The sequence below is a fragment of the Magnolia sinica genome, chromosome 1 (genome assembly GCF_029962835.1).
Source record: "Magnolia sinica isolate HGM2019 chromosome 1, MsV1, whole genome shotgun sequence".
NCBI classification, from domain to species: domain Eukaryota; kingdom Viridiplantae; phylum Streptophyta; class Magnoliopsida; order Magnoliales; family Magnoliaceae; genus Magnolia; species Magnolia sinica.
In genome coordinates, this window is record NC_080573.1 from 118,309,205 (window position 1) to 118,334,319 (window position 25,115).

Sequence of the window (25,115 nt, forward strand, 5' to 3'; positions counted from 1 at the left end):
AGTATCAAGGGGTTCGGGAGCCCTTATCTGAACGAAGTTTGGTATATCAAACTCCAAACGGATCCATTCCATTTGAGACTCCGTTAGCACGGAGCCTCCGAGGATGGCCTCTGAGGCACGCCCACTCACAGGCATCTCAACAGCCTCAGCAATTGTAGCATGGAAGGTTCGGGTAGGTTTCCTCTTGTCGACCCTCTGAGTCTGAGCCCCAACACCCTTCTGTCTATGGGGCTGAGAATATAAGGGCACGGCTTCAAAGGGCCCTTCAGAGGTCCCTCTCCCACCATCGGAACTTCCCGACTCGGAGGAGTCATCGTAGTCCCAGGCAGTTTTCAGGTCGGATGACATCTTGAAAGGAAGGGATGTAAAGAGGCCCAAGGAAGAAGACTCACCGGACGATCATAGAAAATCGCTTTCACCGTAAAAGCTCCTAATCGGTCAGAATCGCCTCACCAGAAACTTCAAATCGATCGGAATCGCCTTCACCGAAAATCGCCTCCTCAAGGAACACAAACTCAAAATGCTAAAGTAAGGAGTGTTTCTGAAAACGCTGGGGATTATATAGCCCAAGGAGAATCTCTGCATTAATGACAGGTGTAATGGCCGCCGCCGAACCATCGCTTTCGACTTCACGAGCACACATGGCTGCAGGTCACTGGTTTAACCTCTGCCCGGCCGCATGCGTCTGACATTGAACAACGGACTGCAGTTAGCAGAAGCGATGCTTGAACAGAGGAAGCATCACTCAAATGCCTCCCAGGGCATACGTGGCGGTTAGCCATAGGCCAAATGATGATTCGAAATCCCAACCGTCGCCACGCATCTACTAAATGTTAACCTGTAGATGGGAAACCCCGAGGGCGTGACACTGCAAAACTCTAAAATCATGATAATATCGGTGTGTGTGGAGTGTTCAGCAGATGAGGCAGTTGATCTTCCATATGGTTACTCTCCGAGTCCCTGGCCAACCTCGAAGAGTAGGGGGCTTCTGTTATGGGAAGATTCGAGCCCCTTATATTTCTGATGACCAGCATCTTCTTAATCCGATCAGACGTGAGAATACCCTAAATAATGAAAGAGAACGGCGTTCTAGCCGAACCCTGGGTCAGACATGATAAGCTTCGACCGATGAAGCGACGACCTAAACCAGGGCTCCGTCCTCATCCTCGTCAGAAGAGGGACACCTGAGTCGAGGCTCATCCTCGTCCTCATCTTCATCAGAAGAGGGATATCCGAGCTGAGGCTCGTCCTCGTCGTCATCCTCATCAGAAGAGGGATATTCGAGTTGAGGCTCATCTCGTCCTCATCCTCATTAGAAGAAGGACATCCAAGCCGAGGCTCTCCTCATCCTCATCTTCATCTCCATCCGAAGAAGGATGTCCCGAATCGAGGCTAGGGTAGAATGTGGGTGCAGCATGCGCCAAACTAAACTAGGAAATTGCCTTAAGAGAATATAACCGACTGCCTCACCTGCAAATACGCTCGATGTGTCGCACGATCTCCGGATTATGGGTCATGTCTCCATGATTTTAGTATCCCGCTGATTGAGTAAATCATGCCGAGATTGACAGACATGATCCGCCCAATCCACATGTATAAATATCGGGGGACCCCATTGCTACAGGTACGCAAGATCTCGCACCCTCCCTCTGCCTCTCAACTTAGACCCAGATTCCCTTGACTTAACTTAGGCATCGGAGGGTCCCTCGGCTTAGCTAGGGTCTCCTTTGCTCACCCTTTGTGCAGGGTCAGGGTTCGTCGAAGGTTCGCCACACGGAGCAGAGGGTGATCTAGATTTTGACCTCAACAGATAATATAGTGAATTATTTGTACTTTATCTGTTATCTAAATTATTTCCTAACCATTAGTTTTTTTCCTATTAGCATATAAATAAGCACATGGATTCACAACCAGAGGCATTGGGTGCGCACTTGCTTGGGAGTACAAATGCGAGCAACACCAAAGGTAATAAGATAGTTCTCATTAATTAGATATATAGATTTCATTTTTCTTATATATTGGCGGTAATCAATGATGTTTATATATAACTATTATTCTTTTTTATGTAGATGTGTTAGCTTCTTCTCCATCTAGAAAGAGAGGCCCTACTAAGGGTGCTTCTTTACATGTGCAACCTGATAGGAAAAAAGTCCTTAGGACAAATGAATTCGGGCAACCAAATGAGGACAGTCCCAATCACAAAGATTTTACATTGCATATCGGTGTCCCAACCCGTGCTTATATCCCGATCATATACCAGGACTTTCGCCAGGTGCCTTATACACACATTCAAAAGGTCATAGAGACATTGTCATTGTTTTATGAGTTTGATGGTCAAAGTTGGGATGCAGGTGTTTGGTACATAACACAACGCATCAATGAACATGGAGAAATTATAAGAAAAGGTTGACTAAAAAATATTTAAAAAAACAACGATCCTATAGTTGTGAGAGATAGTCCCCCCCGGTGTCCCTATGGAGGATTGGAGGGTCTTTGTGGATCAACACAATACCGAGCAATTCAAGAGAGCAAGTGCAAGGAATAAAGTCAATCGAGCAAAGTTAAAAGGACTTGCGTGTCTTGGGAGGCACAGCGTGGCTGTTACTCGCCATCAGATGGTATGTATTTAAAAATAGGTATTATAGTTTAAAATTAAATTTAATTTTAAATTATCAGACATCTAATTAACTCTATTAATGATGTGTATTTGAACGATATGTTATGTGCCAAAGGTGATGGAGGGGAATCCTACCTTTGATGCCGAGATAGGTAGAGGTGATGTCTACTTAAGAGCCCATACGAGCAAGGACAAAGTCGTCCAGTATCCTGACCTTGTTGTAAGTGCACCCCTCCTACCACTAACTAGTACCATTATGAAATGTCATTATATAACTTTGAATTTTTTACATTCATTTGTATTAATTTTGTCACAGCAAAAACTAGATGAGCTTTATAGTAGCAATCCTGCTTCTAAGATGACCGGCGTTGACGATGCCCTTACACAGGTACTAATAAAGTTTAAAAATTACTTGAGTTTCATAGTAATTATGAATTTCCTAATAACTTGTTTTGCAATGTTTTACAATTGGTTGGTTCTGACAATAGAGGGTGATGCGTGGTCTAGGTTGCTCGATAAGCAAAACAAGACTGAAGAAGTCAACCCCTGCCTGTTTAAAGCTAGATAATATGATAAAAGAAAAGGAAGGCCTAACGCAGGAGATATTAGAGATAAAGAAATCATTGGTCGATATAAAGGCCTAGGCGGGTATGCATCAAGAGGCACAGTCTGGTCAAAACCTCTCATTACCACTAGCGGCTAAATCAACTCAGGCATCGTCGGTATGCAATTATAATTTTGCTAATGTGATAAGCTTACAATTATATTATAAATGCTAACAATACCAATGTCATTTTATATGTGTATATGTAGCCAAATACGATATATATCGGTAAGAGATGCGAGTTGCTTGGTTGGGGCTTACGTGATGTTGTTGCTCCTGGTCAAGTACACGAAGTTAGTCCAAATGCAGTTATCCATTGTGCGCCAGTAACGGAGGGAGCTTTTGTTGTTATCCTGATTGAGATTATACACCCTGGTGCTCCTTTGTGGAAAGAAGATGGATTTGTGTCTACACTTGGAGAGGCCGGTCTAATTACTGTATATGATGTTTGGCTTGTTCCTTTTCTAATCCTAAACTAATTCGGTACTCTATGGTTGAACATATTTCTAGTTTGCATGTTTTTTCTAGTTACTCTATATGATGTTTGGCTTGTTTTTTTTTTGTACTCTGTAGTTCATCGATATTATAATCTGCATGAATTTTGCATGATATATTTGAATATATTTATAGTCTTAGGCTCCATTTGGTCATCACATTGGTGTTTGTGAATGTAAATTTATCTCAAACCAAATGGAGCTTAAGCCCTTTTTTAACTCCGCCAATGCAACTCCTTGCATTGCCGGTCCCAAGCCCGGGTAAGGGAGGAAGGAGAAGGGCTTCAAGGTGAGTTTTTTCAATTTTTTTTTTCATTTTTTGAAGCTGTTATAATTTTTGAGTTTATTTTTACTTGCAAGCTGGCAAATTTGCTCGCATATGTTGGCATACGGCCTCACAATTCTCGGAGGTACTCATGGAACTTAACAGGATCATTGGCCTTCTTTTGTACCATTTGCTATCAATTTTCTCATGTTTGTGAAGATTCTCAATTTGAATCAGTTATAGCCTATTATAGGATGTGGGTGGCAAAAGACCAGTGCTCTCATTAACCTCAGAGCTTTCTACATTGTGGGAATTCCAACTGTTGTTCTCTTGGCTCTCGTCTTCCATTTTGGAGGAAAGGAGAGCTTTCATCTTTCATGGCTACACCCTTCTTGTAAAGGTTTACTAATTCAATAGATAAATAGACATCCCAACACATGAGAATGTGGCATACATCTCATAGGTCGTCAAAATAGGCCGATTCAATTAGCAAGTTGCTAGCATGTGCTTTGAATATCACACAATGGAGACCAACCATGGGCCCCACATCTACAGCCATGGGCACAACATCTACAAACTTTGATCATCAATGTGGGCCATAGTGGTGATGTATGCCATCGAATCGATTCATCTACGGATTAATAAAAAATAAAATAAAAATACAAACACATATGAATTTGCATTTGGCCCTTTTTTTTTCCTTTTATACTAAACCTCCTAATAAAGTAGTAAACCACACTGTGTGACTGTGTGATTCTAATCCTTATGAATATTATTTGGCAGTGATAGTTGCCAACTTCTGTTAGGCGTTTCTAACTTTTCCCATTTCCACTTGTTATGAAGGACACTGATTATGTGGAGGAACTGAAGGAAGCTTTCAAGGTCTTTGACAAGGATCAAAATGGTTACATTTTTGCTGTAAAGGTAAGTTGTTTTCTTCCTCCTATGTAATATGACTAGATGTTAATGTGTAGTAGTTATGTTTGTCAGACAACTATCTAATGAATGGGATGCTACTAGAATTGAGGCCTTGCATTGGATTGCAACACTTTTGGCAAGACCTCGGGCTGAGGCAATCATTGATGATTTCTTGTTCATTTATAACATCAGTTCGTGCATATGTACTTACTGTACACCGATCACTCGTATAGATTTCCTGAAGTAATATCAAATGCTGTGTTCACTGCCTCTGTTCTTGTGAGTAAATATCATTTACTGGATTTTAAATATTTTAAAACAGAATAATGTTTTTATGGTTTTTCTTTTTCTTTTTATTTTTCTGCTGGTGACAATTGTAAAAATTTTGGTGACCAAGGAAAATATTGCTGCTGATGGCTTGCTATAAGAGGCATGTGCATGTTAGCTTTTCTTTTTAGGTGGTTGTCTTTTCTGAGGTGGAGTGTGTTTGTTTTATTTTTTGAGTTGATGAATTTCTTTTTCACTTATAGGAAACTGTTGCATCTCATTTGGATAGCATTGATCAAGAAGAATGAATCCTTTGCAATCTATCATCTATTGGGTTATACACATCACTATAGGAAAGGCTAAGATGATGATGGTGATAATATACTCGTGAGCTTTTGCATGTCCATCGTTTAGATTCTCTATATAAAATGGAAAACAATCTCTATATACAAAGCTATGTATCATTCCTTCCCATTAAGCTATAGGACCTATGGGTTTGGATTTTATAGTACCTCAAATAGTAATATTAATGGATACATTTCTGAAAATGTCTAGTGATGTCTAAGGGGCATCATTGTCTGCAGTTACTTAATCATGGCAACATATGGAAGCTTAATTGAAGATATCGACTGATATTGACTTTCTCATGGCTCAATGGTACATGAATGGTTTTCTTCTTGCATGTGGATAATAACTAGTTTTAGAGGAAAAAAATACTCCAAGTTACTGTCATGTTGCAGAGATGCCACATACTTGGTGGAATTTTCAAATGCAGGTCGAACCTCAAACTCCAATTCCCCATTGACAAACAGGATACAATTTTGCTCCTTCCAACAAACACCGTTCTATGAGCAGATCTAACCAAACTTCCATTCATTACAATAGCTTGGATTAGAGAAGTAAGACCTGGTGCCTCTCATCCATGTTTAGGTCTCTGAGGGAAAAGGGGGATACAAGTCGAAGTAAAGGTTGTATTCTCTGCAATTGAGGGCCTATGACTCAGTTCATTCATGAATGAGGCCCACTTGACTGCATGGTCAAATGATTAAGACTAGCAACCATCTATTTGCCCCTACCCTTGTGGATGATTGTATAGAAGACACACTGATGGAAGAATTGAGCTGCCTAATTAAGCTTTATTGGTGTTTGTTGTATTAGTTTTGTGTTAATTTTGCATATGATGCTGCAAAAATGTATCTGATTATTCACTGGCCTCTTCAGATCAACAGAAAATAATCTTTTTTAGCATCTTTGTCCAAACACAGTTCAAAAATGTCGCACTGTTTATCATGCAGCAAAATTCAGGTTTCACTATCAACCTGAATTTTGCGAACCTTGATGGGAACAGAACTCGGTATGCATCTTCTTCTTCTTTTCTTTTCTTTTTTTTTTAAAAAATCCCGAAATGGTTTCACTATCAACCTGAATTTTGCATCAAGCCGAATTTTGGTTGGGTTGGGTTGTGTTGCATATAGAGGAAGTGTAAAGACAAGGTTGTGTTCCGCACAACAATAGTAGCAGATTTTCTATACATTAAATACCATTGAAAATCTTTTTGCAGATTTTCTAAGGAACAATGGAACAATGGAAGTTGTTGTTCCAAACTGACAGTTGTTGTTTAAATATATCTTAATGTTGTTGTTGTATAGAACAATGGTAGCAGATTTTTAAAGTGTGTGGAATAGTTGTTGTTGTATAGAACAGTTGGTGAAGGGTTTTGTAGATTTTCAGAGAGAGATTTGAATTCAACTTTGTTCTTTTCCTCTTTTTTCTTGAATTTGAGGTTGGGAGTTTGGAATTTCAGGTCCTCGGGGAGAGCGATGGATTTCGATGTGATCTTTAGTCTTTCTTCATGAACTGGAAGTGGGTATTTGGAATTATAGTTTTCTTTTTTTTCCCATAGAGATTTGAATTTTAGATGTGTTGCTCTTTCCATGTGAATTTGAAAATGGGTGTTTAGGATTATGTGCTTTTATGGAAACAGAGTTCAATTTCAATATGTTCTTTTACTCTTTTTGCATGAAAACAAAGATGGAAGCTTGGAATTATAGGTTCTTCTAGAGGGGGATTTAAATTTTGATCTGTTCTTTTGCTCTTTCTTCACGAATTTGGACATAAGTGTCTAGAATTACAGGTTTTTGTGGAGAGTGATTTGAGTTGGAATGCATTTTTTCACTCTCTTCCCATGAATTTTAAAATGGGTGTTTAGAATTATAGGATTTTGTGAGCAGTCAATGCAAGTATGCAGCAGAGAAGAAGATACTATTGCAGAAAAGGTAGAAAGCAATGAGAAAATAGAAGGCCAGAAGCCAAAGGAGAATCCATCTTCGGTTTCGTCAAAGACGATGAGGCAAATTCTGAATATGGTCTGGTATAAGCTTGTCAGTAACTCGAATTCATATGCAAGCTTGTTGGGTTTGAGCTGGGCTCTTGTATCTTGCAGGTGATTTTCACAGGTCTTGAATTTCAATTTTCTTTCAATCTCTATCTCCTGAATCTGATTTTCTTCTAAAATCTTTCTTACTGTAAATGGGGTGTTAAGAAGCCTCAAATCATGGAAAATTCTGTCACAATCTTGTCGAATGCAGGTCATGGGATGGCCATGTTCAGTCTCGGTAAGATCATTGATATGCTCATCATGATTCTTAGTCCTTATTTTTTAAGTGTTTTGAATTGACTTGAACTGCCTTTGAACTTTTCGAATTTTCAGGACTGTTCATGGCCTTGCAGCCAAGAATCATAGCCTGTGGGACTAAACTCGCCCCATACGGATTGGTTGCAAGGTTCCTCACTAGCCCGGCTATCATGGTGATCGCATCTGTTGGGGTTGGCCTCAGAGGCACAATCCTCAGAGTGTCCATTGTTCAAGTGGGTCCATTGCATTTTCAGCTCAATCTTCAAAACACACACAAACACATTTTCAGCGTCTTACGTATAATGTCATAATATGCAATTTCTTCCATTTTGTATGATGAAATTGATTTTCAGCCATGTGTAGTAAGCTTTCGGATCAAACTGAAGCTGAGAATAGGGTGTTAGTTGATGGCAAATTGATAACCAGTAGAGGCACATCCATGGAGTTTTTGCTTGTGATTGTTGAGAAGCTATTTGGTTGCGAGAAGGCATTGGATCTTGCTGTTAATGAGAACTTTAAATAGATATATAACTATTGTCACGCCCCAAACTCGGAAACCGGGCTCACAAAATTCCCTATCGTCGAATCCGGTGCTGACAGCCTCCGCAATACCCTATTCTCGGCTCTTAGCATTCATACGCCAAATTTCCATCCTGGGATGCTACAAGGAGGATATTTTTTTTTTACATTTAACTTGTAATAAGCATAACCACAAGCATATCCAAACCACAAAGGCAATGTCATCATCATATATCCACTAATATAAACGTTTGAATACAATACTGAAAGGGAAATACATAAATCGAAAATCAAGCTCCAGAAGACCGCTGCACGCTCCAAGCTCAACACTACTGCAACCTCTCATCACCTGCACGCATCTATCGTGGAAAAGCTTATAGAAAGCTTAGAGGGTGGTGTAAGTGTGTGCACAAGGTAAGTGCCAAGTATTCAACTCAATGTCATAGTCATACAATACCGAATATGCTGGTAATCCATAAATCGTACCATATCGGAATAAGAAGAAATACTGATAAGATCATGACAAGATCATAAATCATACGATAACAAAGTAAGTGGAAATACGGACAATTCCATAAGTCAATCAATATCAAAATACGCAATATAGAACAGCTATGCAAATGAGGAGTCGTAAAGAGCTGGGTATCAGATGCTGATGATGCGATGCAATATACAATTCCTGATAAGTCCATAATAGCATCAGTTGTATCTAGACCATATAATGCAGAAACACAGTAACCCAAAATGTCATATGTCATGAATGTAATGCAATATGCGGTGCAAATGGAACGACCATGTTGGAGTGTGAAGTCGGGATGATAGTACGTAGTATCGCAGGCTATGGGGTCCATCAAAATGGACTTCTATCCAAACCAGTCTCATACCTAAATTTGGATAGTCAGACTCAATGTGGTAAACTCCTGATCTCAGGTTAGTCGCGCGCCCCAACCGAAATTCTGGTCATTGTGAAGGCACACGTAACAAATAGTTGCGCATCACCAACCCGAGTGGATAGTGAATGAATGAATGCATGAATGAGTATACAACTCCTACTCACTATATCCACATATCAGTACAGTTCATCTCTAGGATCATCACCGGGGTTTAATACACTCCAAATGGCACCGTCGCTCTCCTAGCCGCACAGTCCAAGTGAGCGTAAGAAACCTCACTATCCACCTGGCAATAGTCTGCCAATACCTATCCGGTACATCAATAGCGGACCCATTCACGAGCTGGTCAAACTCAGTGTAGTATTGCCCCCTACCCTCCGGCGGCTAAGGCCACACTCCCTCCCAACCGACCACGACACAGTGGGAGACGCGACCTCCTAGTATTTGGCACTCGGGCGCTCATGTATCCACTCGGTCTCAACGTTGGGGCGTCTCCTGGCTACGGAGGTTTAGGAATTTTCACCTAGGGACATCTATGGCGCCCGTATGCTAGAACCAAATATTTTTGGTGTCTTGTTTGGCCATCCACGATATGCCTGTGGAGGCTACGGCCCTGATGTCGCTAGGGCGTACAGTAATCATAATGCGAGATGCATGAGTCATACAATCCAGTCATGCATCAATCCTGCGCATACCGCGTGCTCATGTGAGATAACCTCCGCCTATCAGGGAGTCTCATAACAACATGCTCAATGACATATGCAATGATCAACCACATCTCATAACAAATATGCAGATGATGCATATGTGCATGTATCATGATGCTATGCTGTTACATACTCATAACCGGTATCAACAACCAGCATCGACAATCGACCTCGACAATGTGGACATTTAACCAACATTGTTCCCAAGGAATGGCCCACATAGAGCCAAACATATAATGGGTCCACGGTCTCACACAAAGGCCCGATATACAACACAGTGGGCCTTACTCAAGTGACACATATACACAACAGGCTGGCCCTGCTCATGGGCCTTAAATACATGACATGTGGGCCCTACACATGGGTCTCGAATACATCGAATGGGCCATGCATCATGGGTCATGAATACATCACAATGGGCCTTTCTCATGGGCCTAACATATATCATAATGGGCTCCATAGCCTGGTCCTCAAATGCATCCCAATGGGCCTCATCGCATAGGCCTCATATACATCATATTAGGCCTTAAACACGGCTTGAATGCACATCACGACGGTCCTCAGATACGGGCCGCATATACATCGCATTAGACCTCAACAATCGGCCTTGATAATCGGCCTCAATACTCGGAATCGGCCTCGATAATCGGTACCGATAATCAACATGTATAAACAAGGCGGGGTCCATAAATGGGCAACTAATCAACAATAATGTAAAGATCGGCTCTCGGCCATGGTTATATCAATCTAATAGCACGGAGCCATCTATCTATGGCGAATGGGGCCCACTTATTTGGGTTAACCCACGAAGAGAATGGGCCTAACAAGGCCTAAGGGAAGGTTACAAAACCGTCATTACCCATCAATGTGGATATTCAACCAACATTGCTCCCAAGTAGTGGCCCATGTAGAGTCAAACATAAAGTGGACGCAAATATCCAACAGGTGGCCTCAAATAGTCATCACAGGTGGGCCTTACACATGCAGCACGTGGGCCTACACATCACGATGGGTCGATATGTTGGGTCGCACCATTAGCTTCATATGCACATCACGGTGGGTCGCATCATCGGGCCGCATCAATGTGCGTTAATCTAACAAGTGGGCCGCATCAATGAGCCACACTGACGGGCCTTGTACACACCAAGTCAGGCCTCGATAACTGGGCTGAAAACATGTCATAATGGGACACGACATACTGGCCGGAAATACGTCGCAATGGGCCTCGACCGATGGGCCGAAAATACATCTCTGTGGGCCTTACCAAATGGGCTTTGAATACATCTCAATGGGCCTCAACCCATGGGCCCTGATATATATCATAAAGGGGGTGCCTACCCTAGATGGCGTGGATAAAAATATATCATGGTGCATTCCATCCAAATAGTTGGACAGTATGGATATAAAAACATATATATCATGTGGGATCCATGTGTTCAACAGATGCATCAAGGTGAGCCTCACACAGATGGACTGCATGGAATGAAATACATATGTCACATGGGTTCCACATCCCACGGCGAGAGATTGGGCGGTGAGGATAAATAAATATATCATGCTGGCCTACACTGCATATGGATGGTATGCTTATTCAACACATATAATAACATATAGTAAGGAGGGCCCCACCGTCCAGTAGCTGCTGGACGATGTGAATAAGGAGTGCATGCATCAAGATGGGCACCTCGAATAGACCACAAAATACGTCAAAGTGGGCCCGACAAATGGGCCACAAAATACATCAAAGTGGGCCCGACAAATGGGCCACAAAATACATTAAAGTGGGCCCGACAAATGGGCCACAAAATACCTCAAAGTGGGCCTCATAACATGGGCCTCCTATACATTAAGGTGGGCCCCACTGGACGGGCCACAATACATCAAGATGGGCCTCCTCACATGGTCATACGTACATCAAATGAGCCACACCAATGGGCCCCATGTATATCAAATGGGCCACACCCAAATAAAAGTGGTGAGATTTCTACCATTTAACTTCCTAAGGCCCACCATAACATATGTTTCCCATCCAACATGTTCATAAATTAATGTAATGATAAATGAACTGGAACAAATATCAGCTTAATAGGAAACTCCCATGGCCCTTAGAAATTTTGAACGGTGGATGTCATTGTCCACTACCTTAAATGGTGGGGTCCACTTGAACTTTAGATCTGACTTATTTTATTTATTTTTTTGTCTCAAGCTTGTTAAGACAAGCTTGCCAAATGGTTGGACGATTTGGATGCAACACATGCATCAAGGGCGGGGTCCACATGAGCTATGGATCTGACTCATTCTTTAGCTCACACCATAAAATGAGCTTTCAAAATGGATGGACAGCTTGGATGCAACACATGCATTATGGTGGGTCCCATGAAGGCCCACCATCATCTATATATTACATAATATAATATAAAAATCTATATAATATATATATATATATTATATACAATATAATATATATACACACACACACACATACGCGCATCAGCCCCACACGTGAGGTGGTCCCACTGTCCAGGTGTGGACGGTGGTGAGAATAAACACATACGTCATTGGTGGGGTCCACTAGCCGTCACAGTCCCAAGTGGATTTCCACCATTTAATGGAAGTAGGGACACAACACATAGTGGGGTCCATAGAGCTGACGTCACATAGCAGCTACAGCTGCTGATGGACAGTTGGATCTCACACAGTAGCACCTGTGGTCCACGGCTGGACAGAATGAATATAACACATGCCTCATGTTCAGACCGACTGAACTTGCAGGCGTTAATACAGCAGCTACAGGGACTTCAGCCAATCCACTTCATAAAAGTGGGTCCCATGTGGGGCCCACCATGATGTTTATCAGCAATCCAAACCGTTGCTAAGGTCACACAAACCCTGGATGAAGAGGAAAACAAATTTCATAATGGTCCAAGGCTCCTGGGACACCCAAAAAGGGTTTCAATGGCAGACGTCAATCACCATTGTATCCTACCGTGTGGGCCACTTGAGTTTCCGATTAAGCTGATTTTTGGGGTGGCCTACTGTCCTAAGTGGGCCTACCAAATGCAGGTGTGGATGTCCAAACCACCTCATGGTGAGGCCCCGTCCTGTCGTCCGTCCGTCCGTTCGTCCGTCCATCCGTCATCAAGAGTCACGCTATATATATATATATATATATATATATATATATATATATATATATATATATATATATTTGTTTTCCCAAGGTTTTTCATATGTGGGGCCCGTGTCTTGAGAATCCACTCCATCCATTGGATTCTATGGCCTAAGACGGATCAAACGAGTCCAATAAGCAGTATGTTTTTGGCGGGTAGAGACATCAAGGTGGGTCTTAATGGATTTTAAAGGTGAAAAATGTTGTTTCCCATGCTAGGGCCCGCCAGAAAATCGTATTGGGTTCATTCTTCGGCTCAACGTCTAAAGTGGGCTGAGAAATAAAATGGACGGTGTGGATTTGATTTTTACATCAAGGTAGGGCCTACATGAGTAGCCTACCCCAAAAGCTCTCCTTCTTTTTTTTTTTGTAGAGAGTACACTTCACTAGCGTCCAGGGACGCTGGACGGACTGTGTACACATATTACTCAAGGTGGGTCCCACGTGTGGGGACCACGTGGATGTGGCCCACTTGATTTGGGTTAACCTTATAATTGTGTTTTCCCATCACCGTTAAGTGGGGCCCACATGGCTTGAACAACCATGGGGTCCATTTGATGGATGGCTTAGACATCACATACATCAAGGTGGGGTACATTCGGATGGGCCACACGGCCACATTATCACACCAAAATAATGAAAGCGAGAGAGAGAGAGAGAGAGAGAAGCACCCACCTTCTTTCTTTCTTTTTTTTCCGTAGTGTTCCAAAGCTCCAATGAGGCTCCTTCAATGGTGGAGATGGGCTTCTAATGGTTGGATTGAAAGCGATCTAAGGTGATTGTGGATGGAAATGGGAGGGTTGCCATGGACGTTTGGGAGTTCTCCTTGATGGAATAGGAAGAAAGAGAGGGAGAGAGATGTGAGAGAGAGGAGTTATTGCTTGTCATAATGATGGCCATCATAAATGCCTAGGTAAGGAGGTAAAGGGAGGTGTTGACTTAAGAGGATGAGCCATTATTACTTGTGTAAGGACATGACACCTAAGGAATGGTGTCATGGGGATAGGTAGGTCCCACAATGTGTGATCCACAGTCATTATAATGGGTGGGCCACAACTTCTGATCTAAACGTCACTTTGACGCACGAGATGTGGCATTAGAACCGTGGCGACAATGCGGTCATGACGGTACAAGTTTCGAGTCGAGCCGGCTCAGATATACTGGACATGACTCAAGATCGCGTGCAAAAGCCAATAACAGATCGCGGGTCACCGGAATTCGACCGGAAGGACGACGGAAGCCTGCAAAGCGATACAATATAGGATATGGGTCTTACAACTATTATATTGGTATTATACTTTTATGAATGTAAATGAATGATTGTATATGATTGAATGAATGAATAATTGTGTTTGATTGAATGAATGAATGATTTAGGCATAAAGTATTTATCTATATTAGCTTATATGAGTTATCAAGGTGTACTACAATGGTAAGAGCTGCCATTATTATTTAAATTTTTTATTAAAAAAATAGGCATTAGCTGCGACTATTAACCATAGCCCTTTATCTGAAAACCGTAGCTCTTGCTAATTTCAGCCTATTACTACGGTTCTCATTCTACTTTTAGCTACAGTTATAATCCGTAGCTGTATATAATTTATGGCTACGAAAAATATTGTTACGGATTTAATCCGTACCTATTGTTTCAATAGCTACGACTATTAACCTAGCCCTTTATCTAAAAACTGTAGTTGTTGTTAATTTCAGCCTATTGCTACGGTTCTTGCTCTACTTTTAGCTATAGATATAATCTATAGCTACAAATCCTTAGTGCTGCGGAAGCTACGGCTACGGATTTAATCCAGACCCATTGTTTATATGGCTACGGAGTAAATCCATAGCCATAGCTCTTAGACCTATGGCTACGGTACCAATGGCTACGGTCGTGCTACGGACTTTAACCGTAGCCATAGGCCTTTAGCTACGGTTTTTATCCATAGCCTTTGCCTAGTTTTCTAGTAGTGTTTAAGCATTCAAGAGACTCCAACTTAATGATATGCCATTAAAACGGTAGCTGGAGGATCCTTGAATGGAGAAGTTCATTCACCAATCCACTCTATTGAATATCAATGATTAAGAGAGGATTGAAGGATGAACTCTCATGAGAAAAGGGATTAATGATGGTAGGTAAGTACTTACCCCCATTGAACTCTCTCTGTTTCTCAGTATAACAACAATAGCCAAGCTCCTCATTATAAAGGTAAAACATTCAACGGCAACATAATAGTCAGAATCTGATTGTGTTCGATGTCATTGAGTTTGAATCTTGATGTCTTCGAATCAAGTTCGATTCCTCAAACATTTTAGAAGATTTTTCTTGAAAGGTTGCTGAACATATGCTTGTCCTTTTTCGATGTCATTGAACATGGTTTAATGTCATCGAAGTTTAAATTCCGATGACATCGAGTCTAGTTCAATTCCTCAAATTTTCATAAGGTTTTCCTTTGTAAGTTCCCTGGACATTTTCTTGTCCTTTTTCGATGTCATCGAAATAGGTTCGATGTAATCGGAAATTGAATCTCGATGACATCGAAACTAATTCGATTCCTCGAGAATTTCTAAAATATTTTTCCAAGAAGCTTGCTAGACAAAACTCTAAGTTCTTCGATGTCATCGAATCACCATCGATGTCATCGAATACACATGTTCGATGTCATCGAAGGTACGTTCAATGAATCGAATTTTCAGTCTAAATATATCTATGGTTGTTGGACATATGAGAGTCACTTTTCGATGTCATCGAGCCAAGTTCGATGTCATCGACTCACATTTCGATGGCTCAAATTGACTAGTATAAAACTAGGAAAATTTACCTATTTGCACCAAGTTCTCAAACATTGGATTCCTTTGTTGTACTATGATTTTTAAAGGGAATTATATACCGGGGGTGTTTTGGACATGGGTGTGAGGTTTAATTTACCTTTTGACGTTCCTGAATCATCCATCCAGTTGAGCCAGTAGCTTGAAGTTCTTCATATGAGGCTCATTTGATTTACTGACTCAACTGTCACGCTAATTGACAAACACGGGCACTTTCACCTGGTGGTTTATGTCCAAAGATCTTCATTATGATTGAATTATCCTAATATTCAGATGACCCGTTTAGGGGATCCAAGTACGATGGACAGTTAGATGACATGCTAAAAAGACTTGATGGTTGGTACTCTAATCGTACCTGTAGGTGGATGTATGCTCAGTTTTGTAAATGGATGAATACAAGTAGGTTTTGGAGTGATCATGAGGTAAAGCACATATACCGTTGGATTCAAGTGACTTGTTCACATGTGTAAGTTTTTCAGATTGTAGTTATAATGGTAGGTTAAGCATATTCATAAGTGGTGAACAAGATGAATGGATCGGAATCTTTATTTGATACGTGTACGAGTAGATGTAGAGATCAAGTAGTTACTTTACTATGATCGGGTGGTCCAAACTCAAAGTGGATGGTCGGATATTTTTATCTAGTGATGAATAGTTAACTAAACGGATGGTTATGATGAACAAGTGAGAATACTTGGATATATAATGATTTTGTATTAAAAATCAATGGTCGGATGACTTAATCTATGGATGAAGATTATTCTCAATGGTTATATAGATATAAAGTTAGGATGAGATAAATTAGTAACATACACATGTACATTCTAAGTTAAATTTCATGGTAACACTTAAGAACTTTCAATACTCGATATTGAAAAGTTCAGAGTGTTACATTAAGAATGTCTTAACATTCACTTAGAATACCCTAATTCCCGATTACACCCGATATATATATATATATATATATATATATATATATATATAGATAGATAGATAGATATATGCACCTTTGCACATGTGTCATGGGGGGTCTAATCCGAACAGTTCATGTGATGCGGAATCTCATGAAACCCCAAAGGATGAAATTTCACCCTGATTTAAAATTCTGGTGGGCCATTGAAAAGAGAATGTAAATCAAGGGAGGAAACTGTTTTCATTTTTCTTGGCCCACCAAAGTTTTAGATCAAAGTAAAAAATTGGGCCTGGAGGGTTTCATGAGCTGCTACTTCACGTGGACTGTTCGGATTTCGGATCCACATCACGTATGATGGGTTCTCAAAAAAGTTTGCACGAGTTCCGTAATCAATATAATATATATATATATATATATATATATATATATATATATATATATATATATATATATATATATAGAGAGAGAGAGAGAGAGTCATGCTCCCCTGCGCACCTACACACATGCGCGCCTTTGAACATGTGTCATGGGTGTCTAATCTAAATGGTCCATGTGATGCGGAATCCCATGAAACCTCCTGTGATAAATTTTCACCCTGATCTAAAATTATGGTGAGCCATAGCAAAGAGAAATGAAAATCAAGGGAGGAAACTGTTTTAATTTTTCATGGCCCATCAAAGTTTTAGATCAAAGTAAAACTTGGTCCCAGGAGGTTTCACGAGGTGCTGCTTCACATGAACGGTTCAGATTTTGGATCCACATCACATATGATGGGTTCTCAAACCTGTTGAGTATGGCAGTTATATGTTGGCTACCATATATATGTATGTATGTATATATATATATATATATATATATATATATATATATATATATATGTATATATATATATATATATATAATCACAATCAAAATTAGAATGCACTCATGTAGTTTTGCATGTGTCATCGATGGGACCTTCAATGGCATCGACAACCATCAAAGACCAATCGATGACATCAAGAAATTTCACTTTTACCTACGAAAAATTTCGTAGGTAAATGATATTATTTCTTAGGCAAAGAATTTTACCTACGAAATATTTCGTCGGTAAATTCGTTGGTAAAAAGCCGTGGCTAAAGACTTTTGCCGACGAAAAAATGTCATCGTCGGCAATGGTAAGACTTTTACCAACGAAATTAAAAACTTTGTTAAGACGTTTACCAACGAAATGTTAAGACTTTTACCTACGAAAGTTTTCATAGGTAAAAACTTTGTTAAAACTTTTACCTACAAACATTTTCGTAGCTAAAAACTTTGTTAAAACTTTCACCTACGAATTTTTTCATATGTACAAACGGTGTTAGGACTTTTACCTACGAGCATTTTCGTAGCTACAAACTTTATTAAAACTTTTACCTACGACATGTTTCGTAGGGACATTGTATTAAGACCTTTACCTACGAATGTTTCTGTAGCTATAAACTTAGTTAAAACGTTTACCTACGAATTTATTCGTAGGTACAAACGGTTTTAAGACTTTTACCTACAAACGTTTTCGTTGCTACAAACTTTGTTAAAGCTTTTACCTATGACATGTTTCGTAGGTACAAACTGTGTTAAAACATTTACCTACAAACGTTTTCGTAGCTAATAACTGTGTTAATACTTTTACCTACAAAATTTTGCGTAGGTACAAACGGTGTTAAGACTTTTTCCTACGAAAGGTTTCGTAGGTACAAACTGTGCTAAGACTTTTTACCTATGAAATTTAACGTAGGTAAAACTGTTGATGAAACTTTTACCTACGAAATGATTCGTAGGTAATAAAATCCGAATGAACCTTTTACCTGCGAAAAAATTCGTAGGTAAAAATGTCGATGAAATTAAAAGTCTCTCTTTTTTTCTTTTTTTTTTTTTGCAAAAATTCTTGTTATACACCTGTTACAATATATTTCATTATATTTATATTTACATTTTTCCAAACAAACATAAACTACATCCATCCAAACACAAATCACATCCATACATACACAAATAGTCTTATCCACATTACATTCATCCACACACAAATACATATAAGTTTAACATTCGTATATAAAATAAATCATAAATAAAATATGACAAATCACAAAAATGAAGGCGGAGGTGGTGGGGCATCGATGGGTAAGCATGCAGCGAGAACCTGTAATATCTCCTGCATCCGTCGCTCATGCTGCACCCGCATATCCTCCATCCTCCTCTCTTGCTCCTCCCTCTGCCTCTCCTGCTCCTCCTTCTGCCTCTCATGCTCCTCCCTCTGCCTCGCCAATTGGTCTTTGATCTCATCGACGGCGCCCCGTAGATGTTGAACCTCTTTCTCTGCGATATCAGCTCGGCGTATGGCGCTCTCGCCAGCGACGGATCGGCTGGATACAACTCTAGCGGGTGCCATGAGCTTGGCACCATGGCCAAGCCCACGCACATATCCAGAACGTGTGCCAAGCACCTCGCTCAGGATCTCTGGCTCACTCCGCTGAGTACCATCGGGAGTGGGCTGACTGTGTATGGCGTCCATCACCGCCTGTGATGAAAACATGAATTTTTATAACAAATAACATTATTATAATTCAATGCAATTAAATTTTACAATATAACAATTTTTTACCCAATTCTCGCTGGCTGTAGGATGTACCCAAGATCCCGTCACCTGCCGACAATGAGTCTCTCTGTAGAAGTCTATTGGTCCGGGCTCCTGTCTAGTGACGGAATCTCGCTGCACAATCAAAATGACAATAGAGCTAATATAAATGCATGGAAAAATATATCAACTTAATAATAACCAGTAACTTCTTACTATGTCGCGACGAAGTTGTACAAATGACTTTGAACCAGCTATGTGGTTCACTTCCAACTTTCCCCTGTTCGCAGAATTTATTTTGCTCCTCTTCTGAACACATTATTCATAATATATTATTATTAATTACGAATTTAATTGTTACCTTAAGATATCGTAAATATGTAAATATTACCTAAAAAGACTCAGACGAAAATCTCTCACAGAGTATCCGCCAATCGTCAATGGTCACGTGCGGCAGTGCGGTCAATACGGCCTCCTCGAGGCTCCTGCATCCATCCAAACATAAACTACATCCATCCAAACACAAACAATTTTATCCACATCACATTCATCCACACATAAATACATATAAGTTTAACATCATAAATAAAATAGAAAAAATTATTCATAGCCTATTTCCTGGTGAGGCTCACAAAATTCAGTGTGGTGAACATATCGCCGACTGTGCACACACACCTAGGTCCTTACTCATGCTTTCATGGTAGATTTAAAATAGTTTCAATACAAAGTCACGAGTTCAAGTACCCATTGTAGCCGTAAGTGACTCTGATATGTGAGTGTGTGTTAAAAGAAAAAGAAAGAAAGAAAATGCTAATTTATCTTTTTAGGTTGAGCTTAATGGTACTTGGTGATTTCTCATCAATGTAGGTTTAGGTTTAGGTTAAGGTTATAGGTTTAGGTTAATGGTGTGGTCCCTGCAAATACATATATAAACACAGCCTGTCCAAATGGCTAGGCCACTCCAATGCTATCCATAGGAAATGACAGCTTCATCATAGTCATCACAGCGGTTCCCACCTTCCAGGGACCCCCGCTCATCCGGACAGCTCCGACGTACATCCAGGTTTGCTCCATTAATTTCGAGCAAATACATAAACACGGCCTGTCCAAATGGTCAGGCCACTCCAATGCTGTCCATAGGAATTGGACAGCTTCATCATGGTTATAACAGCGGTTCCCACCTTCCAGGGACCCCCGCTCATCCGGATAGTTTCAACGCACATCCGGGTCTGCTCCATTAATTTTGAGCAAATACATAAACACGGCCTATCCAAGTTGTCCATAGGAATTGGGCGTTGGCTACCAACACATATAACATGACCAACAGGAAAGTTCACAAGTAAAGTCAATCTCATTCAGCATCATTTTCAAAAGTAAAATTTGCAACTCAATATTCAACAAGTACCTGAAAATGTAAAGCAGTTGCAGCAGCTCCGAGTCACCTAGAAATAAAGCTTGCCTTCTTACCATTTTCGCTGCACAGAATAGATAATTGTATTAAGATCTAAATCATCCTGAATTAGAATCCATAGAGAGTGGACAGCTAAGATTTCTGCAAACCCAACTCAACCTAACCCTAAGAAATATACCCCATCTCAAAAAGAAGCTAGTATTTATCAGAAAATCTCTCCTGACACTAGCTAGTAATGCACATTAAAAGGAGAAAGAAAATGACAATATTTCACACTTCACAGAATCCTACTTCCAAACATCTTAACAACCAGTCCATTTGAATGTCACGTATGCAACTTGTAAGCAGTTTCTAAGCGCATGTGTATCATCAATCACACTCTGCCGGAGTATCAAATTAAAATTCCAAATGAAATCAGAATTCCAAAGAAAGCCCAATTCAGCTACAAATTATAGATTGTTGTCATTCCAAAGTTACAATTGGATATTAACTTACAAAAACAATAAGCAGCACAAAAGAAAGCCAATGCTTACATGCTAAGGCAATGCAACTATCACTTTGCACTAGTGGACATGGCTCGTGTGCAAATGGGGTGACACAAGGCTTGATGCAATGTCTGGCAAGGATGCCAAATGGTGAGATGGATTTGTTGGTGGAAGGAGGGCTCAGGTTCTAAAGCCTTCAAGATTAGAATTCAACATGTAGCTTCAGCAATCTACAACATGAGAAATCAATCATTTGGGTTGATTGGTCAGAAGTACCTTAGAATAGGAACAATTCATAAAGAACTCAAATTCAACAAAAAAAGCAAAAAAAGAAAAGCCTATAAAATAGTGGCATGGCTCTGGATCATTTGGTTTTTATGATTTCAGACATATGGAGTATCCATAGTTTGGTATAATAGATGAACGGTTTGGATCTCATACATATGTGCCTTACGTACCTGACATAACTAAGATATTAGCATCTAGCATTGGATACTTGATGATTCATACAACAATGAAGCACTTTGGCATCTGCAAAAAACAAATTGACAAGTGGAATTCTGCATATTAGTGGTTTGCATTGGAACAAATAACCAACCAAATGGACTATAAAATGAAAATTAAAGAATGAAACACATTGAAAGAATAAATTTTCATTACTCGGAGGTTAAAACTTACAATTTCCCAAACAATCTTAATTTGAGGCCCTGTTGGAGTGAAGAGAAAACTATCCTTAACCGGGAGCGCATCTTCGATCGTTGCAGCGAAAGCTGAGGCATCATCGGTTGCCATCAACGCCGATGTTGCATTTGGTACAGAGGGAGGAAGAGAGATATCAGTCAAGGAGAATGATGCTTTTACGATTGATGGGGGTAGCTTCAAGTAGATTTTGGTGAAATGGGATCTACTTAATGGGTTGGTCATAGATTCTTGAATTAATTGATATGAGTGTTGGCACCATAGTTTAAAAACCCAAAAAACTTAAGACTCAACTCGATGAGCAGCTGGGTTGGATCAACTCCAAGGTTCAACTTGATATTTGATTATTAGATTAATAATTATAATGAAGTGATAATAGCTATTTAATGGGTTAGGAATATATATAAAAAATGGCAAAAAAAAAAACAGTCATAGATGAAGTGCATGACTTGAAGAGTCACTCGACTCTCCAAGTAAGGTCAGTTGTCAATCTGTCACTCCATCCTCTACTTTTAATATTCTGAAAAGTAATTACCCAGTTAGTGGCTGAGTTTGAGTCACTGCCGGTTGCTTTTGAGTTGATTGAGTCTATGATCTGACTCTACGGAGTTGTGGACGAGTCATGATTGAGTTGAGCTCACCAGCGAGTTTTGTGGTGACTCTACCAAAGTTTTTGAGTCAAGTCACTGAGTTTTAGAACTATGGTCGGCACTAGACTTCGGCCGGTTGCCCGGTTCTCCTTTTCTGGGGAGTGCACAATTTTTCCTACAAAGTAGCCTATTAATAATTTAAAAAGAAAGAAAGAAAAAAAAAAAAGAGCAGGAGGGAGAGCTGGTGGTAAATATATGAATAAGTTGTGGATCCTACCATGACGTCAGTGTTAAATCTGTTATGTAGCACATGTTAGGATGTCTGCCCCAAAACTAGGCAGGTTGAAAAGTCATGGTGGCCTGCAACACAGGAAAACTGTAGATTGGGGACATGCGGGCGCCCCCAGGACTTCAACACAGGCTTTGTGCTTTTAAAATGGACGGTCACCATAACCTTTGTATGATTAATGGGTTGAAATATTTAATTAGAAATTTTCTGGGCTTTTCACATCCATGATGTACCCTATCCCATAAACGGTTTGGGTCACTGAAACGAACCCAAAGCCAATGGGATCGAAGGGTTGAATATACATTCCACTTGTAAAGTGTACCCTATCCTATGACCAGTGTGGGTCATTGAAAGAACCGTAATCCAACAGCTAAAATCACGTACTCTCTCCATCTGTGTTGCACAAGCCATACCCACCTGTACATTGGCCATCGATGCATTAGATAAACATTAGAAACTGACTCCCATGCCAATCTACTATAGGCTAAAATCTAGTTCAAAAACCATAAACACGACTTGACTCGATGTTCATCCGAGACTGATAATTGATAGATATTTTGAAAACTTGTGGATTAGTTGTTACCCAGGTAACACCTTAGTGGGTGTTACCCTAACCATGAGGAGCCCACATTGATGTATTTGTTGTTTATCACGCCATCCATCTGTTTTTTTTAAAGGATAGAACATACATATAGAACAAAATAACATACAACCGATGTACATATAGAAATATATAAAGAAAGAAAAAGAGGACTTTTTTTTTTTTAAAGGATAGAAGGAGTACAAAATAACAACAACCGATGTAATAAACGGATAGACAATGAGCAAATGATTGGAAGCACTATGAAATCAAATTGCAGTTAGTATTCCACTAATGAGGAAAGAGAACTCACCTGCAACGCTCCCAGTGGTAAAGGGTGTTCTTAGCCATAGAATTGTAAAGAAACATGGAAAGAACAAGAGTTGCATTCCAGGTTGGCATGTTTTCCATGAATTACCACTTCGAGCTCTCCATTGATTTTATTAATTAGATATTAATAAAGTACAATCAGCAAAAAACAAAAAAATAGAACAGCTGCACATGGGATGGGTACACACCTCGAAAGACTGTCCACAGATTGAATGCCTGCCTCCAATTCCTCTTCCTCCATCTGTTCTTCCTCTTCCTCTTCTTCCTCCTCTTCTTCCTCCAAATCACCCCAATGCTTGCTCCTATCAACAGGCTCTTCCTGATTTTGGAAGCAACACAAACTAACACATAAGTTTGGGAAAGCGAATTGATAGAAAATATTGATCGCAAGCTGATGACGCTTTAATGTTCTGCTTAGAAATAGTAGGACTAAAGCTGAATAAGCATTAACAAGTTGAACCTGAATAATGAATCGAAGTCTTCTTCTATTGAATTTTGGGGAGAAGTAGAAAAGAGATGTGAAAATACCTCATAGTTGAGTTGTTCATGTTGTTGGACACCAAATACATCTCCGTATAAAGGACGCCCATACTGTTTAGCACAAAATGGAATTTCAGGGGATAAACAGATACAGAAAGAAACATATCACATCTGATAGAAAACTATGGCATGTTAAGTACTCATGAAAGCAAAATTAACAACTCACTTCATCAACAGGAGGTTTACCCCAGCCTCCAAGATGATAACCAAAGCTAGCTCTAGGAGGGATCGGAGCATTCAAGCCAGCAATTTTGAGATGCGGATAAGAAGGTGGAGGACCATATCTCTGATAAAAGATAAAATATGTTAGTCCAATTAAAACTGGAAGGTAGAAAGTCATCAAATAGAACATCTGCCGGTTATTTTCTCATCCCACCTGCATGTTGATAAGCCAGGGAGGAGGGGCACCATCTGGCATACCAAGAGCTTCTTTTAGTTCCTGTGACAAGACACCTGGCTTCATCTCCCTAAGCTTCACCTGTAAAACCAGAAAAGACAGTACTATGAATTGCTAATGATTCCAAGCTTGCAATCAGCATTTCCCAACCAGAATAAAGGTATTATCTACACTAGCGTACTAAGATTTCACATGTTGTTGATACTGAAGGCAGAGAAAATACTAAAACCAGAGGAAGTGAATTTTTAAGGCCCCTCTTGAAACTGACAATGTGCTGGCATTTTTCCATAATTGGTTACAAATAACCAGCCTACAAGTGGGTCCTTACTCTTGCTTGGGTGGTAGACTCTCAGGAGTTTCAACACCCGGTC

The 25,115-nt window shown here is 40.1% G+C and overlaps 2 protein-coding genes across 4 annotated transcripts; one reads left to right on the top strand and one right to left on the bottom strand.

Annotated features, from left to right (window-relative positions):
• The first annotated feature begins 6,324 nt into the window (after positions 1-6,324).
• LOC131255538 (probable auxin efflux carrier component 1c) lies at positions 6,325-8,321 on the top strand. 3 transcript variants are annotated; one of them, XR_009176161.1, is made up of 4 exons: positions 6,325-7,608; positions 7,708-7,780; positions 7,876-8,033; positions 8,164-8,321. XR_009176161.1 is itself a non-coding variant. In XM_058256270.1 (3 exons), exons 1-3 carry the CDS (start codon positions 7,400-7,402, stop codon positions 7,906-7,908), a joined length of 315 nt encoding a protein of 104 aa, XP_058112253.1. In that variant the 5' UTR covers positions 6,325-7,399; the 3' UTR covers positions 7,909-8,321. The 3 variants fall into 3 exon arrangements, 2 of the variants coding, with proteins under 2 accessions (XP_058112253.1, XP_058112259.1); XM_058256270.1 differs by having other exon boundaries at positions 7,876-8,321; XM_058256276.1 differs by having other exon boundaries at positions 7,711-7,780; positions 7,876-8,321.
• A 15,610-nt stretch (positions 8,322-23,931) lies between these two features.
• LOC131248719 (pre-mRNA-splicing factor sap145-like) lies at positions 23,932-24,880 on the bottom strand. The gene is made up of 4 exons (XM_058249140.1): positions 24,724-24,880; positions 24,514-24,633; positions 24,336-24,398; positions 23,932-24,126 (listed from the first exon to the last, which is right to left on the bottom strand). The coding sequence occupies exons 1-4, from the start codon at positions 24,808-24,810 to the stop codon at positions 23,932-23,934; spliced, it is 465 nt and encodes a 154-aa protein (XP_058105123.1). The 5' UTR covers positions 24,811-24,880.
• Between the last annotated feature and the right edge of the window lie 235 nt (positions 24,881-25,115).

What these genes read in the sequence shown, in the direction of transcription:
- LOC131255538 (XM_058256270.1), top strand. Translation starts at nt 7,400, where the DNA reads ATGCAAGTATGCAGCAGAGAAGAAGATACTATTGCAGAAAAGGTAGAA. An exon ending in TGGGCTCTTGTATCTTGCAG is followed by an intron (nt 7,609 to 7,707) that starts GTGATTTTCACA and finishes TGGGGTGTTAAG; the next exon opens with AAGCCTCAAATCATGGAAAA. An exon ending in GATGGCCATGTTCAGTCTCG is followed by an intron (nt 7,781 to 7,875) that starts GTAAGATCATTG and finishes TCGAATTTTCAG; the next exon opens with GACTGTTCATGGCCTTGCAG.
- LOC131248719 (XM_058249140.1), bottom strand. Translation starts at nt 24,810, where the DNA reads ATGAAGCCAGGTGTCTTGTCACAGGAACTAAAAGAAGCTCTTGGTATG. An exon ending in CCTGGCTTATCAACATGCAG is followed by an intron (nt 24,634 to 24,723) that starts GTGGGATGAGAA and finishes ATCTTTTATCAG; the next exon opens with AGATATGGTCCTCCACCTTC. An exon ending in ATGAACAACTCAACTATGAG is followed by an intron (nt 24,127 to 24,335) that starts GTATTTTCACAT and finishes TTCCAAAATCAG; the next exon opens with GAAGAGCCTGTTGATAGGAG.